The 22,174-nt window shown below is 42.8% G+C and overlaps 1 protein-coding gene across 4 annotated transcripts in view; it reads right to left on the bottom strand.

Moving 5' to 3' along the window:
• Nucleotides 1-11: 11 nt before the first annotated feature.
• Nucleotides 12-22,174, bottom strand: part of Cdkl1 (cyclin dependent kinase like 1) — a 45,506-nt gene continuing 23,343 nt past the window's right edge. For all 4 annotated transcript variants that reach the window (XM_076941815.1, XM_076941817.1, XM_076941816.1 and 1 more), the window contains 7 exons: nt 14,442-14,514; nt 11,599-11,689; nt 10,804-11,004; nt 8,593-8,675; nt 5,945-6,001; nt 4,098-4,253; nt 12-1,763 (listed from right to left, as the gene is read on the bottom strand). In XM_076941815.1, coding sequence (XP_076797930.1) covers nt 1,656-1,763; nt 4,098-4,253; nt 5,945-6,001; nt 8,593-8,675; nt 10,804-11,004; nt 11,599-11,689; nt 14,442-14,514 — 769 coding nt within the window. In that variant the 3' untranslated portion in view covers nt 12-1,655. The remainder of the gene's footprint in view (nt 1,764-4,097; nt 4,254-5,944; nt 6,002-8,592; nt 8,676-10,803; nt 11,005-11,598; nt 11,690-14,441; nt 14,515-22,174) is intronic.

Below are 22,174 nucleotides of genomic sequence, written 5' to 3'. Positions count from 1 at the left end.
CAGGCATCCGCTTTCATCAAATATATTTTTATTGATTTAAGGGGGGAAGGCAATTTTAATTATTCTCAGAAGTTAATATCCTTCCTTGTCATTTAAATCATGGCTATTTAAGAAGAATTGAATAATCCTGGAGCTGTCATTTAACCCACTGTCATGTCTGTGGTAGAAACTATATGAATTTAGGAAGCCTTAATTTGTCTTAGAGTAGCCAAGAATGTCGAACAGATGATAGGATTTAGTGAACTACATAGCAGCAAGTGATGTCATGAAGTAAACACAGGAAGGAAATGAGAGTGCAGAAGAAACATTCTGAAGGTGCAATAAAGCAGAGCTTTGAAAGCCATGCCTGAGAACTCCTGTGAGCCAGCAGCACATCAGCCAGAAATGTTAGTGAGAAACTGACGTGGGACTAGCATTGCCCGTGTCCAGGGACAGGGGAGAAAAACTTTTCTATTAGGAGTAATAAACCAAATCAAAGGTAATTTAATTTTAAGTCTCACTGTTTAAAACTAAGAATGCTTGGCAATATTTTTTAACCACTTTCTTATTGGTTGTTCTATATTTGTTAGTATATACACACACACACACAAACACATATAAATGTGTATGTGCTCACAGACATTTACACATGTAATAAGATACTTTCAGGAGAGAATATCAATTAACTTATATGTTTCCTGATCGAAGTTAATGTTCACAAGCAGCCATATCTACATCCAGATCATTGTGAGTTTTGTTTAAACAGTCTTCAGTCTGAGCTGAAGACTGCAGTGATAATGACATTTAGGCTGACAGGTCCACTCAGTACATTCTGTGAAGCCTGCAAATCTGGCTCTCTTCTCTCCTGATCTTAGAGATAAAAGTATATGTAAGACGTATAAGGATCTCATTGGTTATAAAAGCATAAAGACTGCTAAGTTGTTTTTTTGTTTGTTTGTTTGTTTGTTTTGGTTTTTCGAGACAGGGTTTCTCTGTGTAGCCCTGGCTGTCCTGGAACTCACTCTGAAGACCAGGCTGGCCTTGAACTCAGAAATCTGCCTGCCTCTGCCTCCCAAGTGCTGGGATTAAAGGCGTGAGCCACCACTGCCTAGTAAACTGCTAAGTTTTAAGATAATCTGTATGATTCTAGATATTTGGATCAACTTAGTTAGATAATTCTAAAAAATGCTTAAACCATAAAAATCAAGGAAGAGCAAACAAGAAATAGAGTCTCAAACATTTTGATTTCAGGGACTAAAATCATACTTAAATATGATTTGCAAACACCGTAGGAGATAGGACTCAAGGCAACACATCTAAAGAAATGTACACGGACATTTCTTGATCCACTTTGTGCATGTGGCGGAGACCAAACTGAAGCATAGGTCTTTGACATATCTAATATTGCGGCTGCGGGCGGTAGATCCAGTTTATCTTCTGTCCATAAGCTCTGTTGCTTAGATAAACACCAACTCAGCGAAACCCCAAGCTTTTGCTTTCTTCTCGGACATCTCCACCAACCATGGAAGTCTAGATCTGGAATTTCCCTTCATTTCCTGGCAGTGACCTCCAGCTTCCTGTTTGTGTTTTCTCCTGATGTGTGTTCAAGACAGGAGTCAAATGTGTACATTTTTTCTTCAAATTATTAATCAATTCTTCATTACTCTGCCAGCTCCTTAAATATTTGGAAAATGGTAGTTGAATTTCTTGGTACTACAGTGGTACTTCTTACTGTCCAGAGCTGGAAGGATACTGCTGCTTGTTAGCTGAGGTAGGTACTGCAGCTGAAAACACAACACAAAATCAGGTTCAAAACTCAGCCATGTAGAAAGCATCACATGACATAACGTTGGAGATATAGGAATAAATCTTTTCCATCTAAATCCAGAACATGAGAGAGGGAGAAATGTTTCAATTTGGTTTCTTCCTTTTAAAGATGTGTTTATTTTTAAAAAGCAATCCAAGCTAGGCATTTTGACACTCCAGAAGCAGAAGCAGAAGCAGTAAGATCTCAATGGGAACAGCCTGGGCCACATAGTGAGACCTGCCTCAGAACAAAGCAAAAGAAGAGAAGCAACCAGTGCCTTGGGTTAAGTCTCACCATCATACACTAAGACATACAGAACCGGAGCTGTGCCTCAGTAATAACCTGCTTGTTTACATGTAGGAGGCCTTAGATTCCAACCCCAGCACCAGAAAGAGACATGAGCGAGCGAACGTGCGCGCACACACACACACACACACACACACACACACACACACACACACACGGGGGGGGGGGAGAGAGAGAGAGAGAGAGAGAGAGAGAGAGAGAGAATGAATTTAAAGACTGAAAAATCAGGAGGTGTCTTCATTATTGGGGAACAAAACAGTATTTATTTTGTTTATAATGTTTGAGAATATCATGTAACCCACAGCCCTGTGTGTGAAGAAAACATGCAGTGCATAACACGTAGGCACATTGTTCACTTACTTCTATAACTAAAAAGGCTTCCTTCGATCTTCCAGAAAAACAATTGTCAGTGTGAAAAGAAAATAAGAACAGAGCCGGGCAATGGTGGCACACGCCTTTAATCCCAGCACTTGGGAGGCAGAGGCAGGCAGATTTCTGAGTTCAAGGCCAGCCTGGTCTACAGAGTGAGTTCCAGAACAGCCAGGGCTACACAGAGAAACCCTGTCTTGAAAAACCAAAAAAAAAAAAAAAAAAAAAAAAAAAAAAAAAAAAAAAAAAAAAAAAAAAAAAAGAACAGGCCTGTATAATCCTTCAGGATTTCAACACACCAAACAGTGAGGTTCTTTATTCTTTCCAGTAGGAATATTTGCATCAGGTCTCTTTGCTCATGAGCACAAAGTAGCACAGCAGTGGGGGATGCTTAATGTGGAGAGAGCAAGACTTCAGCCTCATTTACTCACTGAGTCATACATAACAGGGAGTTAAAAACATTGCCTGATTTTATAACCAGAATCCACCTCAGAGCCTTGACCTTGAGAAAGCACTTATTCCTAATAACCTCTCTATCTCTTCCCTCCCTAAACCACCTGTACACCATCCAGGTGTATATTTGAGGAAGCTGGGGATACAAAGGAAAGATTAGCTGTGGTGGCCTTTATGATGAGGCTGGCCTTCATAGGTTCATATATTTTGAATACTTGTTTTCTAGTTGGTAGAACTGTTTGGGAAAGATGAGGAGGTATGGCTTTGTTGGAGAAGGTATGTCACTGGCAGTGGGCTTTAAGGTTTCAAAAGTACTGGACAGTCTCTGTCTGCTTCCTGTGGATAAGATGTATGCTCCCAGCTACTGCTCCAGCACCTTGCCTGCCTGTCTGTCTGTCTGCCTGCCTGCCTGCTTGCTGCTGCTGTACTCCCAACCATGATGGTTATGCACTCACCTCTGAAACTGTAAACAAGCCCCAGATTAAATGCTTTCTTTTGTAAACTGTCTTGGTCCTTGCATCTCTTCAAAGCAACAGAGGAGTAACTAAGACACTAAGGCAAGATAATTTGAACCTTAAGTTTCTGTGTGGATCCAAAAGTGATCAAGAACAGCCAACCCATCTTAGCTATGGTTCAACTAGAGTCTAGATTATTACATATTTTTGCGATTTAAGGCTGTGTAACCCACTTTACACCAGTCGGGATTCTTCACCAATCTATGCATGCAGCTGGATCCTGTTCTGTGGTTAAAGGTGCTATCCAGCAGGCCCTTGTTGCTGTGTTATCTTCATTAGCCCTGACAAAGCAGAAAGGAAACAATTCCATTTGGGGAGAAACCTGCAGTGTTAACACTGGAGGTAACATGACAAAAGTCTACTTTGGATTAACAGCTGAACACACATGATGTTCAACCTGAGCTCAAGTACATCAGACAGCTTGACTCCTGTGTAGCATCAGGAAACATGGTAAGGATAACTTTAGGATTCAGGAAAGATCCTTAAGAAGCAAATATCTCTGAGGCCCTGGTTGATAATTCAGATGACCTGTCTCCTATTTCTGGACTGAGGATGCCGGGGCTGCAAGCTACAGTTGTCACTCAACCTAGCTCCCAACTCAGTACCAGGTAACAAGTATGAGATCATTTAAAACTGTAAGCGTAGATGTTTCTGTAAGACAGTTTTACCCCAGTCAAGTGCTTTCTACTCTGCCTCAGGGTCTTCCTCACTGGTTTGTCATGTTGTCTTGTCAACTCCCCAACTTCTCGAATGCTGTCAAAATACGGATGCTGCAACAGCTGTTCACATGTCAGCCTCTCTGCAGGGTCCATGTGGAGGCAGCCCTGAAAGCACAGAAAACCCCTTTATGCCTTTGAAATTGCAGTAACTTATATTCTACTTCTTGGAAAGACTGAGCACTTTTAGTTTTAACCATTTTTAATTTTTTTCTGAAATGTTTAAAGTTTATGTGCATGAGTATTTTGCCTCATGTATGGAAGCATACCACATGCATGCCTGGTGCTCACAGAGGTCAGAAGAAGGCACTGGGTCCCCTGGAACTGGAGTTAGAGATAGTCGTGAGTCACATGGATACTGGGAGCCAACCCTCAGTCCTAGTTTTTCCGAACAAGTGCTCCTAACTGCTGAGCTCTCCAGCACTGATTTTCAACATTTTTAATTGACATATAAAATTATAGAAGTTTATGGGGTGTGGTCTGATAATTAGATACATGCATACAAATGTGTATGCAGCATTTTCTTTTCCTTAAACATTTACCATTTCTCCATTACGAGTCTTAACTCTTCTCTGGTTCATAAAATGTACAATAAATTATTGTAAGTCATATCCCCCTGCTGTGCTGCTGCACACGAGAACATATCCCTGTCTGTGCACTGGCATCCTTTGTGCAGCATCTGCGTCTTCTGTCTCCCTACCCTTCCTAGCCACTGGTGACCACCATTCTACTCTCCACATGTATGAAATCAACCTGTTTTAGCTTGAGCACGTGTGACAAATGGGTTCTCTGTGAAACACCAAACACTCTTGGAAACCAGAAAGGATAAGTGTTGGAAGTGGGTTTCCTCCTTGGGTTGTGTGTTTGAGGCATTTGGTGGCCTGCCACGGGTATACAATTCTGGAGTTCAGCTCAGTGGCCAATGGGAATAATTCACTTAGCAATTTTTGTACTTTTACTCTGAAATTAGACTCATACATGGTAGAACTAATGTCCATGGTGTCATCAGTCTGCACCAGTCTGGTTCTTCCCTTTCTAGGGTCTGCCAGGTTTTTTGATAGCTAGATCTAGAAACAGTTTGTGCATCACAAGCCTATCTGTACACAAGGAAAGACGCAGAACTGTCTCAATTCTGTATTTGTTCTTTAACAATTCTGTGTACTTAATATAGCATCACACTACTTCCTGAAATACTGGGAAATTGTACATTGCAAATCAGTGCTGTACCACATTTTACATGATCTGTGTTTCTGGAAATATATATGTAAACCAACTTTAAAATGTATACAGTAGTTGATTATTTAAATTTTTACTTGTATTTTATATGTATGATGCCTGCATGTATGTATATCTGTGCACCATATGTGTGCTGTGCCCACAGAGGCCAGTAAAGGACACCAGAACCTCTGGAACTACAGTTACAGACAGTTGTGAGCTGCCATGTGAGTGCTAGGAGTTGGACCCCAGTCTTCTGGAATAGCTGTCAGAGCTCTTAGCCCCTGAGCTGTCTCTCAGTCCTGGGAGTTGGTTATTTAAAGCATCCAATAGTTGTGGATGTTTTTTGAAAGAAAGGATTGTTTTGTAAAACACTCCTCTTAATTTCCATTTTGTATAAACTTAGAATTCCAATAGAATTTTACTTTTTATTTAAAGTGAAAAACATATATTTTCACTAATAATAGAATGAGACCCATTTTTAAATTAAAGGTATATAACTTTTCAAAAGAAGGATTTTAAAAAAATAATTCATCAATTGACAATTCTGTCAACTGTGTCCTTTGAAAGCCCTAGGATTTTACCTTTAAGAAGCCCAGTGCAGAGTAGGAGATGTTTGGAAACTTCAACTCAAGTGTTTCCTGAAAAGAAAAGGAACACAGCACACGTTCTAATTAAAGTTCCCTCACACTACATTTCTTTTGAGTAGGCATACCTTCCTGGCATCTTCCTTGCCTCCTCCACCCTTTTCCACCATGCCTCCCACCAGTAATAATCCCCTTGTGACTGCCATAAATTTCTCCCTCCACCTCCAAAATGCCTTTCCAATTTTATTTCCTGATCACTCACTTCCCTTCCTGAGAAAGGCAGCATTATAAATAAATAAGTAAATACTGAGGGGGAAGGAGAAAACCAAAGCAGCAATATCAATAGACACACACGTGCTGAGGTGTGAGAGTGTGTGTGTGCCCCTGCCCACACTCTGGCCAACCTCAACATAAGTTCCCAGTTGCACACCTGCTAATGAGCAAGAATCCTAATGTACCTTTCCATGAGCTTTGCCCCCACAACTGTAAAAGCTCTATTTATCTAATGCAAGTACTGCCACGGTTCTCAGGAACAATGCCTGCCACTTGGCTGGAAGACAGGGGACCCCTCCTGCCTGCTGAATCAATTCCTCAGCCCCAGGCAGCCAGCAGGCCTTGCTAAGTGGGAGAGCATAGCCATGTGCTGCTGCTTCCTGTGTTTCTGTCCACAGGAAATTCTTTGTAGGACAACCTCTGGGAACCAGGAGATGCTCTTCACGTTTACAGAGCAGAGGCTGTTTCTTATGCCCCAGCCAGGAAATTACTAAGGGGTATTTGGTGCACAGCTGGGGATGTCCAGGTCACAAGGGAGCAGTGGGTCACTTCCCAGAAGCCAGGTGCTGTTCTTGCCTCTTCATCCCAGCATGACCCACTTTTCCTAAAGCTGGTAATGCTGTAGGGAAATGGGAGCTTTGTTGGTGGGACAAAGACAGAAATGCAACCCAGCAGACCAAAGGAACTTCCATCTGGAAACTGATGTGTCAGTTCCCATCTGAAAGCACTTTCTCAGACAGTAGCAACTTGACCTCACAAACCTTAATTATGCCCTGAAATTCTATTATTAGTCTTTTCTTTGCAGTGCTAGAAACCCACCAGGGCCTACTGGGTAAGTACTCTACCACTGAGCTACACTGCCCCCCATCCCCAAGTTATGAAGTACTTTTTACTGCATTATAGACCCATTAGAAGACATTTCAAAAATTTAAGGGAAAAAAAAAACGAAATGACAATAGAAACCACTCCAAATCTCACTACAAAGAGCTGACTTCCGTAAACTGGACAGAGTAGTGCACACCAAGGACCACAATACTTGAGAGGCAAGATAATCAGGGGTTTAAGGGCAGTCTAGACTACCGGAAAAACAAACAGGAAACAGAGAGAGAGAGAGAGAGAGAGAGAGAGAGAGAGAGAGAGAGAGAGAGAGAGAGAGAGACAGCCTCAACTATTTATTTAACAAATGTAAAGAAGTTTGCATAAAGTGTGGCATATGCCTGTAATCTCAGCCCCCAGGATCATGAAGTTGGAGAATCAAAAGTTCAAAACTAGGGATAGAGAGCTGGCTGAGCTGATAAATTCCAGCAGCTTTCACAGAAGACCAGGGTGTAATTCTCAGCACCCACATGCTGGTTTAAGACCATCTTGAACTCCAGGGGATCCAGCTACCTCTTCTGCCCTCCACGGATACAAGCACACGGATACAAGTGAGGCACAGACATATATGCAAACAAAAACACTCATATTCATAAACAAATAAAATATTTAGAAGTTCAAAGACAGCCTGGGCTATAAGCTGAGACCTTATCTCAAGGGAAAGAGAAAGTAAAATTTTGCATGACTTCCTAGTTGTTCTCATCTTTTTTATATTTATATGTGCGTATATATTTTATTAAATATTTATTTGAATCACTAGATTAAATTATACTGTTTGCTGCTATTAAACAGTATATTTACAAGTATAGGTATAAAATATTAAAATTATACTTTCTCATTCAACAACCTGTTGTAGACTTTTCCAGATAGATGAATACAGATCTAGTTATGTTTATTAGCCCCACGACAGCTACTGCACAGGTGTACCTCAACTTAACCTCTACTGAATACTAAAGGCAATAGTGTAAACGCTACACCACTACACCCTTGTCTAATGATTTCACTGGGACACGTTATTCAAAGTGGGTTGGGGAGCGTTTAGATTCTCAGGCCTTTCTAAAGGAGCAGCTTCCACATTAACCACACAGGAGGAGGGGCAGCAGAATGGGGTCATGGTGGTGTTGCTCCATATTCTGGAGGGCAAGTTAACAGGAGAAGAGAAAATCTGGGCAATGTTGGGGAGAGGGAGCTGCTTCCACAGGTGAGCCAATGTTTATGTTTGCTTAAAGTTGATTGGCTCTGATCTGTGCTCAGTCAAGGACTGATATGATCAGGACAGTCCTGCTTTCCTATCTCACAGGCTGGCTAACCTCTGTTCCCAGGGGCTCCTAAGTGTGAACTGAGGCCAGGATCTTGCTCACCAGCTTGCTCCAGTTTTCCTTATCACTCTTAGACAAAACTTTCAATGCAGACTGAGTCATGGGCCCCATATGTGAGTAACTACCAAAACCTATCTAGCCTGATCTAAGGAGCCACCTCCAAAATGAGTTACTCACCATGTCTTCAGGGTCTGGAATTTTCACCCCACTGAAGTATTGATTCATGCTAAATACTTGCTGGTGCCTGGGAATGAGATCCCCTTTGGGCAAGAAGAGACAGAAATGAGTGGGATTGCTTAGGAAACACAGAGCTGTGCTTTCCCTCCACAGCCTTGTGGACCTGTGCCTCAGGCTGCTAAGGTTGTAGCTTTCCTCTCCTGTCAGGAAAAGCATCCACACAGCACAGCCTACACGGAACAGTGCCCTGTGTCAGGAACAGAAACTGAGAGCTTCAAGATTCTTTGCCCTCGTAAGCTTACACTGTATTTGAAGACTCTAAACCATGGGAGCTGCAGGAAGGCCTTCTGTTCATAAAGAATCCATTTCCAAATTGGAATCATCTTTTGCTTTTTTGCCAGTTGCTGATCTATTAGAAACTTTGTCATCTAAGGTTTAGAAACACTTATAGTATGAAACTCTGAAATGAAGTTTCCTGTCAAAGGAAGCTCATTCAGTAGCAGTGGCCGCCAAGTCAGCTGACGGTGGCTTCATGTAAAGTCCTAGGGATATTACTGTGAAAGACTTGTTCAAAAAACAGAATGAGTTGCTTCTCTGGGGCACAAATGGCCACTTTCTAGAGCAGAGGGGAAGCAGAGGTCTGCAGCCAGGAGCCTGTGGTGCTGCCAGCAAAGTGGCTGTAGCCCCTGACTAGAGCATCTGAGTAGCCAGTGCTACTCGGTTCAGAACTTTACCTCTCACCCAGATCCAGAACCTTGCTCTAGTTTGGATAAGCAAGCAAAAACACAGCTTCTAGGGTGTTGATTCCTATGTCTGAAAACACTGTAATGAAGCCCCTTAGCCCCTAACTTTAAAAATGAATTACAGATACACGCACAGTGGAGACATATGCCCCTGTGCTGTCAAAGCTTCCTCACCAGGGCTGGAGTGGCAGAAGAGTGTCCTAAGGCCACTGGAGGAAACAGCCAAGGAAGGTTGAGTGACCCTGCATGAACTTCAGGAGGCTCCAATGAACAAGACATTGGTGGAGATGATAAAAATGGGAAACACCACCAGACAGTGGTGGCACATGCCTTTAATCCCAGCCCTCAGGAGGCAGAGGCAGATGAAACTCTGAGTTTAAGGAGTTAGTTCCAGGACAGCCAGAGCTTGTCTCTGAGACAGAGAAACCTTGTCTCAACAAACAAACAAATGGAAACAGTCTCACCCTTAGGTGGCCTTCAGTGCTTTGGAAAGATACAGCTATATGGTGATTACTGATAATACAGGAGTTTATGGAGCAGACAAAGTCTGCTTTAAATTGGGCTCCTTAGCAGAGTGGGATCTAACTCCTGGATTTTGAAAAGAGTAACCACTGGTTATGGATCTTTTTAACTGTACCCGCCTCCCATCCCTTCTCTCTTCTGTCCTTGCCATTCCCCTTAATTGTAGAGAAAAGACGGGAACATGGCAGACAAGACTTTCTTCTCGACACTTAGAAGGCTGAGGTTCTTCCTCTACTGTAGTCTGAATAATCCAAAACTTGTCAGGCAGGCTGCAGTGAGGACGTCTGAGTGAATCACCTCATCCTAAAACAGGCTTGGCATCCCTAATTAAAAAATCTGGGACTGACTGCCAACATGACCCTACAAGTAGGAGATGACACACTCGACCCCAAGTGTCAACAGTCAAACGTAGGCACACTAAAATGATCAGATAAATGGCCTTTAGGATATGTGAATAAAGTGAAATGAAACATAAATGAATTTTGTGTTTAGACTTGGGTTCCTTCCCTAAGATACCTCATTTAAGCCTCCAATGTCATAAACACTCTAGACCCAAGCTGTCTGGATGAGGGATATTCAGCACGTAACTGAAGTCGGCCATGAAAGCAGCCTGTGACCAGCTAAGTCCTTGCAGTATTTCTGTTGCCAAGATTAACACATTTAGAAGTTAAGAGGATGTGACCTAAGCTCCAGAGATAAGTCTATATATCCTGGGCAGTCAGTACATTTTCAGTAATCATTCATTATTGTCATTTAAACAAACCATAGACACTTTTGGTTGTAAGCCTAGACTTTAACGGCTGAGCCATCTCTCCTGCCCAACCATAGACACTTTAAATGGAGCCATTTCAGTGAGGCTAAGAAATTTCTGTTTAAGGTGTCTGATGAGCAGGGAATGTGGGGGAAACTAGCTGGTTCTCTAAAAGTCAGGACAGAAATCACTTACCCAGGGTTTTCCTTATCAGATAGAGTTGATCCACATCGGATTTTCCTGGCCACAGAGGTACCCCGGACAGCAACTCAGCAAACACACAGCCAATTGCCCAGACATCTACTGGGGGACCATACTGCGTGTCTCCCACTAGCAGCTCAGGTGAGCGGTACCACCGGGTGGCCACATAGTCTGTGTAGTAGTCACCTGGTCCAGCTGGCCAGTGACGAAACATGGAAAACAGAATAGTGAAAGCCTGAGATCAAAATTGGGCCGGAAAAAACCTAAGAAACAAAATTTTTCTGAATCACTGTTCTCAGTGCTAGCTGCTAGTTGAAATCACTGACTAGAATGTTTTAAGTTACTGATGCTTGGGCTTTGTCCCAGTCCAATTAATTTGAACACTTGGAGAGGGTCCAAGGAGAGGGCCACATAGGTTTTTTTGGTTTTTTTTTTTTTTTGTTTGTTTGTTTGTTTTTAAGTTCCTTGGGTGTTAATCTACAGCCAAGATTAAAAGCCATTCATCTAAAGTAAAACTTCTGGTAAGTATTGTTTTGGAGAGAGGAGGAGAAGTCGAGAGACTAGCATGCTTTATGGAAACGTCTGTGGTACAATTCACGTATATCATACATATCTAAACCATTGTGTGTTTATACATATTTTCAAGTTATATTCCATTACAAAATTTTGCAAGAACTGTAATTTATAACAAGGTTATCCCCGAGGAAGAATACAAGAGCCAGCTTTCTATAGTCTCTAGACCAGCTATCATAACAAAAATGTTTCTTTTACATTGAAGAAGATACTCACTGAGAAGCCGAGCAAACCCAAAGTCACAGAGCTTAATGACTGAGTGTTTGGTGATGAGAATGTTTTCTGGCTTCACGTCTCTGTGTATGCACTGGTTAGAAAACAAACAAACAAACAAAAAACAAAACAAAATGTCATGAAGGAGCAGCCCTAATATCTACCATGAGCAAAGGGCCGGAATATTTAGCAAATATTGGATACATCTTTTTAATCTGCCATTCACCTGTTGGATAATAATAATAAAAAAAACAGCAGACTAAAATAAACTTAGTTCTATACCTACAGACAGAATCATTTCAAATTCTTGAATGGCCCCAAAGACCAAGAAGTGTAATAGGAAAAATGAATGTTGAGAGCAAATAAAAAGATGTAAGACACCTAGCTACATTTGAATTTCAGATAAACGACTTTTTTTTTTCAGTGTTGGGATCAGTCCAGAACCTTATCCACACTCTCAGCCTCGGACCTACACCTCCAACCCAACTAAAATGTAAATATATCTCATACAGTCTACGTTAGAAAAAAGGAACTTCATACTTAACTAGGAGTCGCCCCTAACCTGCCGGCTGTCAGTGAAGGGGAAAGGGCTGAAAGGCTTTGAGGTTGCAGCCTGTGGCAGGAAGGACAGATTGGAGCAGAAGCTGGGTTCACTGGAAGGCGGCCTGCTTTGTAAGCCCTGGGCCTGCTGAGATAAGCTAGGGAAGAGAGGGCGGGAAGCTCTCGCTTGCCAAAAGATCTCCCTTCCAGCTCCGACATTTGTCCTGACAAGATAAACAAGAGCTGGCTGCAGCCTCACCCTCTGGGGTGCGCCGCCGTCCGTCGCTAGATGTCAGCTCTGTCCCACAGCACAGTGGAGCTCTGCAGGCAGCTCCTGCATCCTGACTCACCAGCTGTCTCAAGCTACATTCTTTAGCAGGGTGAAGCCACTACCAAGAGGATCGCTTGAGAACTTCACAGGACTTTCTTATTAAATGACAATGTCTTTGACAAATAAATCTCTTAAGTCAACAACTTTTAGTCAACAATTACATTAAAAATTGAGTTGGGACAAAATATCACTCTGGGTTCCTTGTGTTCCCTCCCTTCTCCCAAGGGTTTTCCTCTCTGCTGGGAAACGCTGGGTCTTTCTGCCGCCCAACTGATTGTTGGCCTGAAGCCTGCAACCCTTGAGGTTATCCTTGACTCTAGAATCCGGAAAGAGGGACAGAGGTTCTTCGTGGGCGCAGCAGTTTCCACTCCAAGGGACGTTTAGGGTGAGAGAGTAACATTAGTGTTTCCCACCAGCATTTTTATTCTGGAAAAATGGAGGCGGGGTGGGGTGGGTGCATTACCTTATAACCTACCTACCTATCTGGTTCTCAGTAATCGATGGCTCTGGGCTCTGAAGTCTTTCACTAGCCATTTTGCATTCTGCTATAAATAGGTCCTTCCATGAATGTCATATGGGCAGATGGACTCAGAAACAAGAATGTGTTCCCCTCCCCCCCCCCCCCCCCCCCCCCCCCCACTGCTTTGTTTGGGAATTGTTTTCAAGCTTCTGCGCCCTTCCCCCACCCCGTCAGCCGGCCCCCACTACCCCCAAGCACGTGGAGCCCAGCAGAGTCTGCACTCTCCAGAGAGCTGTGGTATGCATTGTATTTATCTTCACTTTCCTCGGATCTTCCCCCACCAGGGCTGGCTGGAGAGCTTTCTCATCCTTTCCGCCTTCTCCTCTCCCCTTCTCTCTGTTCCCTCCACCCCACTATCCCTCCTGCCACCCCTATGCTCCTATGCTGAAAATTGTTTGTTGGGAAAGTGCTAATCACTAATAAAAGGGGCTAGCAACTGGAAGCATCCAGTCTTCCTGCTGAGAAATGGCACTGTTTGGTTGGTTGGTTGGTTTTGGTGTGAGGAGTCAAACCCAAGGCCACATGTGAGCTAGGCAAGAGGTCTAACCATGGAGTGCCTCTCTAGCTCTGGCAAAGCTAATGACAGCCAAAATAGCGTCTGTTCTCATGTTTTCTCCTTGTAAGCAGTTTCAGAAAAACTTACTTGGGCAAACTCAAAAGAGGGCATTTAACCCCTCAGGCCTGGGCGACCCGCGCAGTTCAGATGAGCTGGGGTCCAATCATACTCGTGACTAGGAACTCTAAAATTCCCGTCTGGGATTATGGGTGGTTTTAGTGGTTGGAATCTGATCTCCTCCCTACCCCCACCCCCCACCCCCGTTTCTTTTTTGCTATATTGATTAATTGGTTGGTTGATTGATTACAGTACTGGGAATCAAACCCAAGGCTGCATTCATTCTGGATAAATACTTGACCACGGAACTGTGCTCAGCCCAGGAAGTGGGTAAGCTCTGTGTGGGGTGAGAGGGGATAGCAGATTTTTCAGCATCTATGAAGCCATGTCACATGGGCAGTTTCCCACTGTGGCTCCCCCAAGCCCAGCTGTGGCAAGGAGGACCAGAGACCTATTTAACACTCTTATCTCACCAACGCAGACACTAGCACTCAGATCCTAGGACCCCACCCATTGTAACTACAGCAGGCATCTGGGGTTACCTCTCCCAGTTCAAAGCCTTCTGGGGAAATCAACCCAACACAGACTCTCTAAATAAATGGGGTTCTTTATAACTTCACATTTTACAAATTAAAAAACAAACAAGTTTCTTTCAATGATTTTTATAATGTATGTTTCCATAAGATCTGGGTACAAAGGAATAGCTAAGCTGCCATCTTTAAGTCTCTTACCGGAGCCCCCTCCCCCCCCCCAGTCTTAGGAAGATTTCCATGAAAAAAATTATACCTACAAAGGTATGATATGAACTTTGAATGAGGCTCAGTCTTGGCCAGGACACTTACGTTGTGATTATGGCAGAAATTTACAGCCTGTAGTGTCTGCCAAGTTATGTTCTTCACAAGAGGCTCTGGTACCCTAATAAAAACAAAACAAAACAAAAAAAACAGCACAAACACATTCTTTACTCTAGTCATGGAATTCAGCTCAAGAAACCCAAACCAGGCCAGGCTGCAGTACTGAAAAATCTCAGGAGACCCAGGCTCCTCTGGATCCACAGGCTGTCAGCCCACAAATCCAGTGTTGGTAATGTGTGGCCAGCACACTGCTGAGTTGTAGGGGGAAGCAGGTTAACAAAATTACAAACATGGATTTTTTTTTTTTTAAAACAGGGAGGAACAGTGACATCCACAGGGATTTCAACAAGTATTTATGACCTGGGACTGCCTGAAATTTGAACTTCTCAGTTTCTGTCTTTGTCTTTTTTTTTTTTTTTTTTTTTTTTTTAGATTTATTTATTTTATGTATATGTGTACATTGTCATTGTCCTCAGACACACCAGAAGGGGACATTGGATCCCATTAAAGATGGTTGTGAGACACCATGTGGTTGCTGGGAATTGAACTCAGGACCTCTGGAAGAGCAGTCAGTGCTCTTAACCTCTGATCCATCTCTCCAGCCCCTTGTTTTGCTTTTTAAGAGGGTCTTGCTAAGGTGGCTTGGAGACTTAAAACTCCAGATCATCCTGTATTGGATCATCCTCCAAGATTACAGGCATGCACCACCAAGCCCCATTTCTATAATGGGGGTCCTTGCTAGTTAATATATAGCACAAAAGATGGTGTGCTCTTTGCTCCGGTTGCTCCAAACCATGGTCCTGAAGCAAGACTTCCATTTGTGTGTGCAGCGTCTCCAAATGCCTGAGTCACTTGCTTTGTTTGTTTTCTTGGAAGGGAGAAGAATGAGATTTTCCTGAGACAAGGAGAAGGTTTATTTTGCATACCATATAACTAAAGTTCAAAATAACTGAAGACACAGATAAGCATTGTGTTCCTTTTCCACACTGCACCTCTCTCCTCATCACCCTCACGCTCACGCACAACATCTAACCATGCCACTTCCTCATCCCTTCCTCACAGACTCACTGTGGATTTAACCATGGGTGCCGGAGTCCTGGCAGATGTGATTTGAGCAAATGTAGGTTACTGTACAAGACAAAGAATGATTAGAAAGAAAATTGTTCTGGAGCAGAGGCTCTCCCTAAAGCTGTAATCTGACTGCCGTACCCGGTCCTAAACAGGGCTGCCTTTTCTGGTCTCGGTGGGAGAGGATGCGTATAATCTGGCAGAGATTTGATCCAACAGGGTTGGGGGATACTCAGGGGTGACCCCACCCTCTCAGAGGAGAAGGTGAAGGAGGGATAGAAGGAGAGACTCAGTGAAGGGGGAACCGTGAGGTAGGACAGCACTTTGGATGTAAATTAATTAATTAATTAGAAAAGAGTTGTTTGTTTTTGGAGACAACCCCTGGACACACATGCTAAACTTATTATTTTTTATGAATCGAAAATTAAATGGTGTTGTGTCCCTCAGCCAGAATTACTATGTAGCAGACCAGGGAGGAAACTGTGTAGATGTGTTAAAAGTGAGCACACAGAGTCACTTCTGGCCCTTGGTAGAGGCCACAAGGCCACTGTAGTCGCAGACCAGATGTGCAGGAAATCCTTTCAGGCAAATCAAAGGATGCTTGGACAGACCCAGGGACAGCTTGCCGGAAATGGAGAGGCCACCTCCAGGAAGAATGGCCAGGACATTTTTGGATTAGGACTGTTTTCAGGCTTGAGGTAGCTTCTCACCAAATCCTCGTTCTTGTTCTAGAGACACGTAGGCACAAACACCAAGGGAACTCACCTGTCAGGAAAATGACCTAGAAAAATACAAGTAAGAAGTGGGCTTTAAAGGTTCCCCAGCACCTATCTTTTGTTCAGAAAAATGAACTGTGCTTATTCAATGACTTTTAAACATAAAGTTAAAAGTGCCAGGAAACTTCAGTCTCCAAAAATATTTCCCAAAATAAATAATGCAAAAGGAGTGTTTACAAGTAAATTATGATTACGTATCATTAGTGTTCCCCTAATGCTAAGCACAGTGTGAGCACACTGTGTGAGCACACTATGTGAGCACATTATCTGAGCACACTTTCTGAGCACACTGTGTGAGCACACTGTGTGAGTACACTATGTGAGCACACTATGTGAGCACATTATCTGAGCACACTGTGTGAGCACACTGTGTGAGCATACTGTGTGAGTACACTATCTGAGCACACTATCACATTGTTCACTTCTCAGTGTAGAAACTTTACAAACTACACAGTGTCCCCTGCTAGTAGCTATTTCCTGCCTTTATTATTTCATTTTCCTCAACATGGGAGCCTCATATTCTAAGAATCTTTTTAGCCGAAGCACAGTGAGATGATGCCAGGACACAGGTTTTCGCTATTGGGGAAGAGACAAAAAGGAAGAAAACCAGAATATATTCTGCAGCATTGGGAGAAAACTGGAAGTGTGTATGTGTGTGAGTGTGTGTGTGTGTGTGTGTGTGAGAGAGAGAGAGAGAGAGAGAGAGAGAGAGAGAGAGAGAGAGAGAGACCAGAAGAGGACACTGAATCCCCCAGAGATATAATTATAGGTGGTTGTGAACTGCCCAACGTGGGTACTGTGAACAGAACACTAGTCCTTTGAAAGAACAGCCACTGTTCTTAACTACTGAGCCATTTCTCCAAACCCACAAGTAAACTATTGAGTACTGAGACTCTGAGCCTGCTTTCTTCACAGGCTGGGAGACAGCTGGCAGTCAGTCACAGTTGGAAGACTAAGGGCAAGCTCAGGAACAGAGATCTGAAGGTTCTGATTTGGTGTCCCACTATGTGGCTCAGCCAGATAACTAACTGCACAGTGAAGCTTGGGCTTCCAGTAGTTCCTGGATCCTCCCTATAAACAAAACTAGAGGTTATATGATGCTTAAGAGCAGCTTCTAATAAAACTGGGGACTGTGGCAATAGTGATACATACTTGTGATTGATTCCAATACTCTAGAGGCTGAGCCAAGAGGATCTCAAATCAAGGGCAGCCTGGGCTACATAGCAAAAGTTTGTCTCAAAAAAGCAACTAAAACAAACAAACAAGGCTACAACAACAACAAAAAGGCTAGACTCCAACACTCAAATAATAAAAGGTCCAGGAAATTTTTTTAAAAACTAATAAAGAAGTAGAAAATAAATAATAAAATAATTAAAATGCATTTCATCGACAGAAAGGCTCATCAAAGTCCAAAATTTTCAGAATCTGAAACTCTGAAGATGAAAAGAAAACTCTTCAAGCTTCTGGAAGTAAAAACAAAACAAAACAAAACACCCCAAGAAACAAAATATAGAATGTCACCATTTTTTTTTCCTTGTTCTTTCACTTTTTTTATTTTTTCCCTGAGACAGGTCTTACTGTGCAGCCCTGGCTGTCTTGGAAGTCACTCTGTAGACCAGGCTGGCCTCAAACACAGAGGCCTCCTGAGAGCTGGGACTAAAGGCATGTTCCACCATGACTGGAGGCCTCAGACTCCTTGACATCAGCGAGGAAGGGAAGGCACAAAAACAGTATTATCAGAATTTTTAAGGAAAAATGTCAACCAAGCAGATGACAGCCTTCAAGCAAAGTGAATACGAGTCATTGTGAGAGTGGAGACACAGGGCAAACCTCAGCCTCCTCTTTCTTTCCTTGTACCTCCTCCATCATGTAGGCCTCATGGAAGCATCATGTAGAGCATCATGTAGACATCATGTAGGCCTCATGAAAGCATCATGTAGACATCATGTAGGCCTCATGAAAGCATCATGTAGACATCATGTAGGCATCATGGAAGCATCATGTAGACATCATGTAGGCCTCATGGAAACATCATGTAATGCCTCATCAGGAAGGCTCCGAGGCTTCACTTCTTCAAAATGGAGAGTGAACTGAAAGAAAGCTTAATGCCATGGAGAGAGCTGGAGACTCAGCACAGCGGGGATGGTGAAGGGAGGTGGTGACTAATTGCCTTTTAGGCAAGCAAGGGAACCGGTCAGATTGCAATAACATGATTTACAAGTCAGGAAGGCTGGAGGCTGTCATCATGCCATCAGCCTTCTTTCATCCTGAGTAAATTATAAAAATCTGTAATAAACTTAAATGTTTTGGGAAATTTGGGGTGACTGGATAGAACCCCCAGACTGAGACAGGTCTTCCTCAGCTGTAGTCTGTGGCAACAAGGCTAAGAAGTTTGGTTGGTTCCATAGTGTGGGGTTCTGTGTTGATAGCAAAATGTGATCTTGCTCTGGGGCAGAAGGTGGAGGACTGGGGTAATGGTAGTGGGAAGAAGCCAGTTCCCTCCCATTCTTTCCTGCCCCAGATATCTCCCACTGGAGTCCTGCTCAAAGGGACTTTGAGGGAGTCCACATTCTTCCCTCAAAGGAATCACAAATTTACTAGAACATAACTTCTGAAAGAAATTGGGGTCTGGGTCTCTTCCACCAGGTGATTAGCTGACTAAATTCTAGACAAGCCATATATCCATTTCTTCTAGGTAAGGAATGCTTAGAATTTGACAATCTAGCCTGAGTCCCTGGAACTATACTCCTGAAGAGCACAAATCCCCAGACCTACACACGAGGCCCTCAGGAGCCGGGTAATACCTATGAGAAAAGTCAAGCATGGGTGTTCGTTCCAACTCAAACCAAGTTGGAGGGAACTTGGGAAGTCACATCCTTCCACTGGTAGTCATGTGGTTCTGTTTGGATGAGGGAGTTGCCTTATTGAAAGCTACAACTGTCCCACTGGAGCCCTGGACTGCTGCCAACTCCAGAACTTCTTCCATGGAGAGTGAACTGAAATCCATCTGCTTAGGGAGTGTAGAGGATAGCCACACTCTGGAGCTGCCTGCCAGTATGGCTGCACTATGTTCTGTTGTTATTTGGAGACAGGGTTTCTCTGTGTAGCCATGGCTGGCCTGGAACTCATTCTGTAGACCAGGCTGGTCTTGAACTCACAAAAATCTGCCTGCTTTGGGAAGTTTATTCCAGAAACACAAAGGATTCCTCATTGCTTCACTCCTGGGGATTTCGAAGTAGAAGAGGGGAATCGTTAGAAATATCTAGTCTAGATTTTTGAGTAATTATACTATCTTTTTACCAATTAGAGACAGGTGTACTTGGAAAAAAAAAAAAAAAAAAAACAGAAAAAGGAAGACAGGAAACCCAGGAAATAAAGAATTCATCTACAGAGAAATGCAGCGGGAACCACAAGAGAGCAGCAAAGGGGAGCTCCAGGAGGACAGCTGGGCAGCAGGCTCTCACAAAGGGGATTAACAGTGTGATGCTACAAAGGAAAAATAAATAAATAAATAAATAAATAAATAAATAAATAACTACTAGTAGAATCAGATGTGAGTGCCCTGAAGAAAAGTATGAGAGGCCATTTTAAAAATGGAAGAAATTATTTATAGGGTTAAAGAATGCTAGGCAAATTAAAAGGCAAAGCAGATATTAATTTGAGGAAAAATTTGATAAAGTCAGGTGCAGTGGTGGTATATGCCTTTAGTCCCAGCACTCAGGAGGCAGAGGCAGAGGATCTCTGTGAGTACGAGGCCAGCCTGGTCTACAGAGTGAGTTCCAGGACAGCCAGAGCTGTATAACGTGACTAGTTTATATAAGTATTCAACCAATTAGGTAGGATAAGGAAGCTGAGGGGATAATAATTTAAGAGAGAATTAAATCTTCATCTATCAAAATTGGGAGCCTGCAGGGGCTGGAGAGGTGGCTCAGAGGTTGAGAGCACTTGTTGCTCTTGCAGAGGACCCAGGTTCAGTTCCCAGCATCCACATGATAGTACATAACTATCCATAACTTCAGTCCTAGGAGGTTGACACCCTCTTCTGCCCTCTGAGGACACCAGGCATGCACATAGCACACATGGAAGCAAGATACACACATACAACAAGTTAAATTTAAAATAAGAAGCCCACAATATCCAAAAATGTTAGGAAATGTCATTATGCCACATTTTGCCTTACATTATCTGCTAATTATTTTAGTAGTGGGTTTTCGCTAAAGTCCATGAGAAACACTCATTTATCGTTTTCTTGACTTGAAATGCCTTTATTTGTTTTTTGCATCAGGAGAGAGTTGACTCAGAAAATGACTTGGGAAATGTTCCTTTTGTGTTTTCATGGAATTTGAATAGGGTTGCTATTTCCTTCTTATGCATTTGATAGACTTCACAAAAATATTTGAATATTAGAACCCAAGTTAGCATGGTTATAAGGAAAAATGTATAACAGTTCCCATCTTGGGTGGCAAAATAAATTTGTTCTGTTAGGGGAAATGTGCACCCCAGAACCTTAGTTCAAGAGCTTCTAAATCGAAAGTGAAGAAAAAGAAAAACCTATTTGTAGGGAAAATTACAGTAGAATTATTTATCAGACCAAATGCTGACAACTTCTTGAATATTCAGTAATGAAGGAATGGCTAGAAATAATGTAACTTAGTGTAATGACTTACAGTAATAATAGGTATGAAAATTATATTCCTGTCATGTGAAAGTGTATTAATGAAGCAGAGAACTTGTTCCAGAACACAGGGCATGCACTGCTTTCTTGTTAAGGTGCTGGTGAATTGGCTACTGTGGCCATGATCTCCAGTTCTCTAGACACCTGGCTTTGTCAGCATGCCAAGACAGTAACCATGGCACCACAACAAGATGAGTGCCAAGCAAATCATCCAGCCTGGTACAGAACACCAGAGCAGCAACTTTCTCATTCATATATAAATTGTGTCTGCTGGCTTAGTCCTAGGCAATTTATAAGGTAAATTAGTTTATAATCTTTATGAGGAGAAATGAATTGGGGTTGGGGGTGGGGCAGGCATGACTGCCCTTGTCATCATGCTGAGGCACTTTGGCTACATCCATGCCCACTTCAAGAGAGACCCATGTCAATAGATAAAATGCCTTTAATTGAATATAACAAATTATTCTATTTAGGGTATCCCTGCCCTCACCCCTGCTTAGTTATCATGGTTACTTGTAGGTGTCAACTTGACTGCATTAAGGGGACCCAAGAAAACTAGTGAAGCATACCCCTGGCTCTGTCTGTGAGGGCTTTTCCAGTGATAACGAGATCACAAAGACTCTGACCTAATGGATGGAGGTTTCACTAATTGATGGGTTCAAACTCTGAGTGAACTATTGGACGAGAGTGGAACAGTAGAAAACAGGCCTAGCTGAGGAAAGTGAGTCACTAGGAACATGTCTCTAAAGGGTAAAGGTTGACCCCCACTTCCTGTTACTCCTCTCTGTTTCCTGGTTGTCATGAGACAAGCAGCTTCAGCCTATCACAGGAGCATCATGACATTCTTCCTTACCTCAGGCCTCCAGCCAGAGATCCAGTCAACCATGAACCAAAGCCTGTGAAATCGTGAACCCAAATATAATCTTTCTTCATAAACAACTGTTTCTCTCAGAGATTTGTCACAATGTCAAAAAAGTCTTAACACATACACGTCCATCTATCTGTTTCTGTCAGTTTTATCTATGATGCCTGGTTCATAACTCCTTCCTGAAGGCAGGTCATAAAACCTGAAACATGCCCCACCCCCTATTTCTGTCATAGAGATAAGATAGCCATGAAGAGAGTATCTCATCTGTCGACCCTGCTCATCCCCGGTGGCCCTGTTCCCTGTTCTGGCTTATCACAGGTAAGCCATGAAGAAT

The sequence above is a fragment of the Arvicanthis niloticus genome, chromosome 11 (assembly GCF_011762505.2).
Source record: "Arvicanthis niloticus isolate mArvNil1 chromosome 11, mArvNil1.pat.X, whole genome shotgun sequence".
NCBI classification, from domain to species: domain Eukaryota; kingdom Metazoa; phylum Chordata; class Mammalia; order Rodentia; family Muridae; genus Arvicanthis; species Arvicanthis niloticus.
Note: the sequence above shows the minus strand (reverse complement) of the source record. Positions and strands in the feature narration are given on the sequence as shown.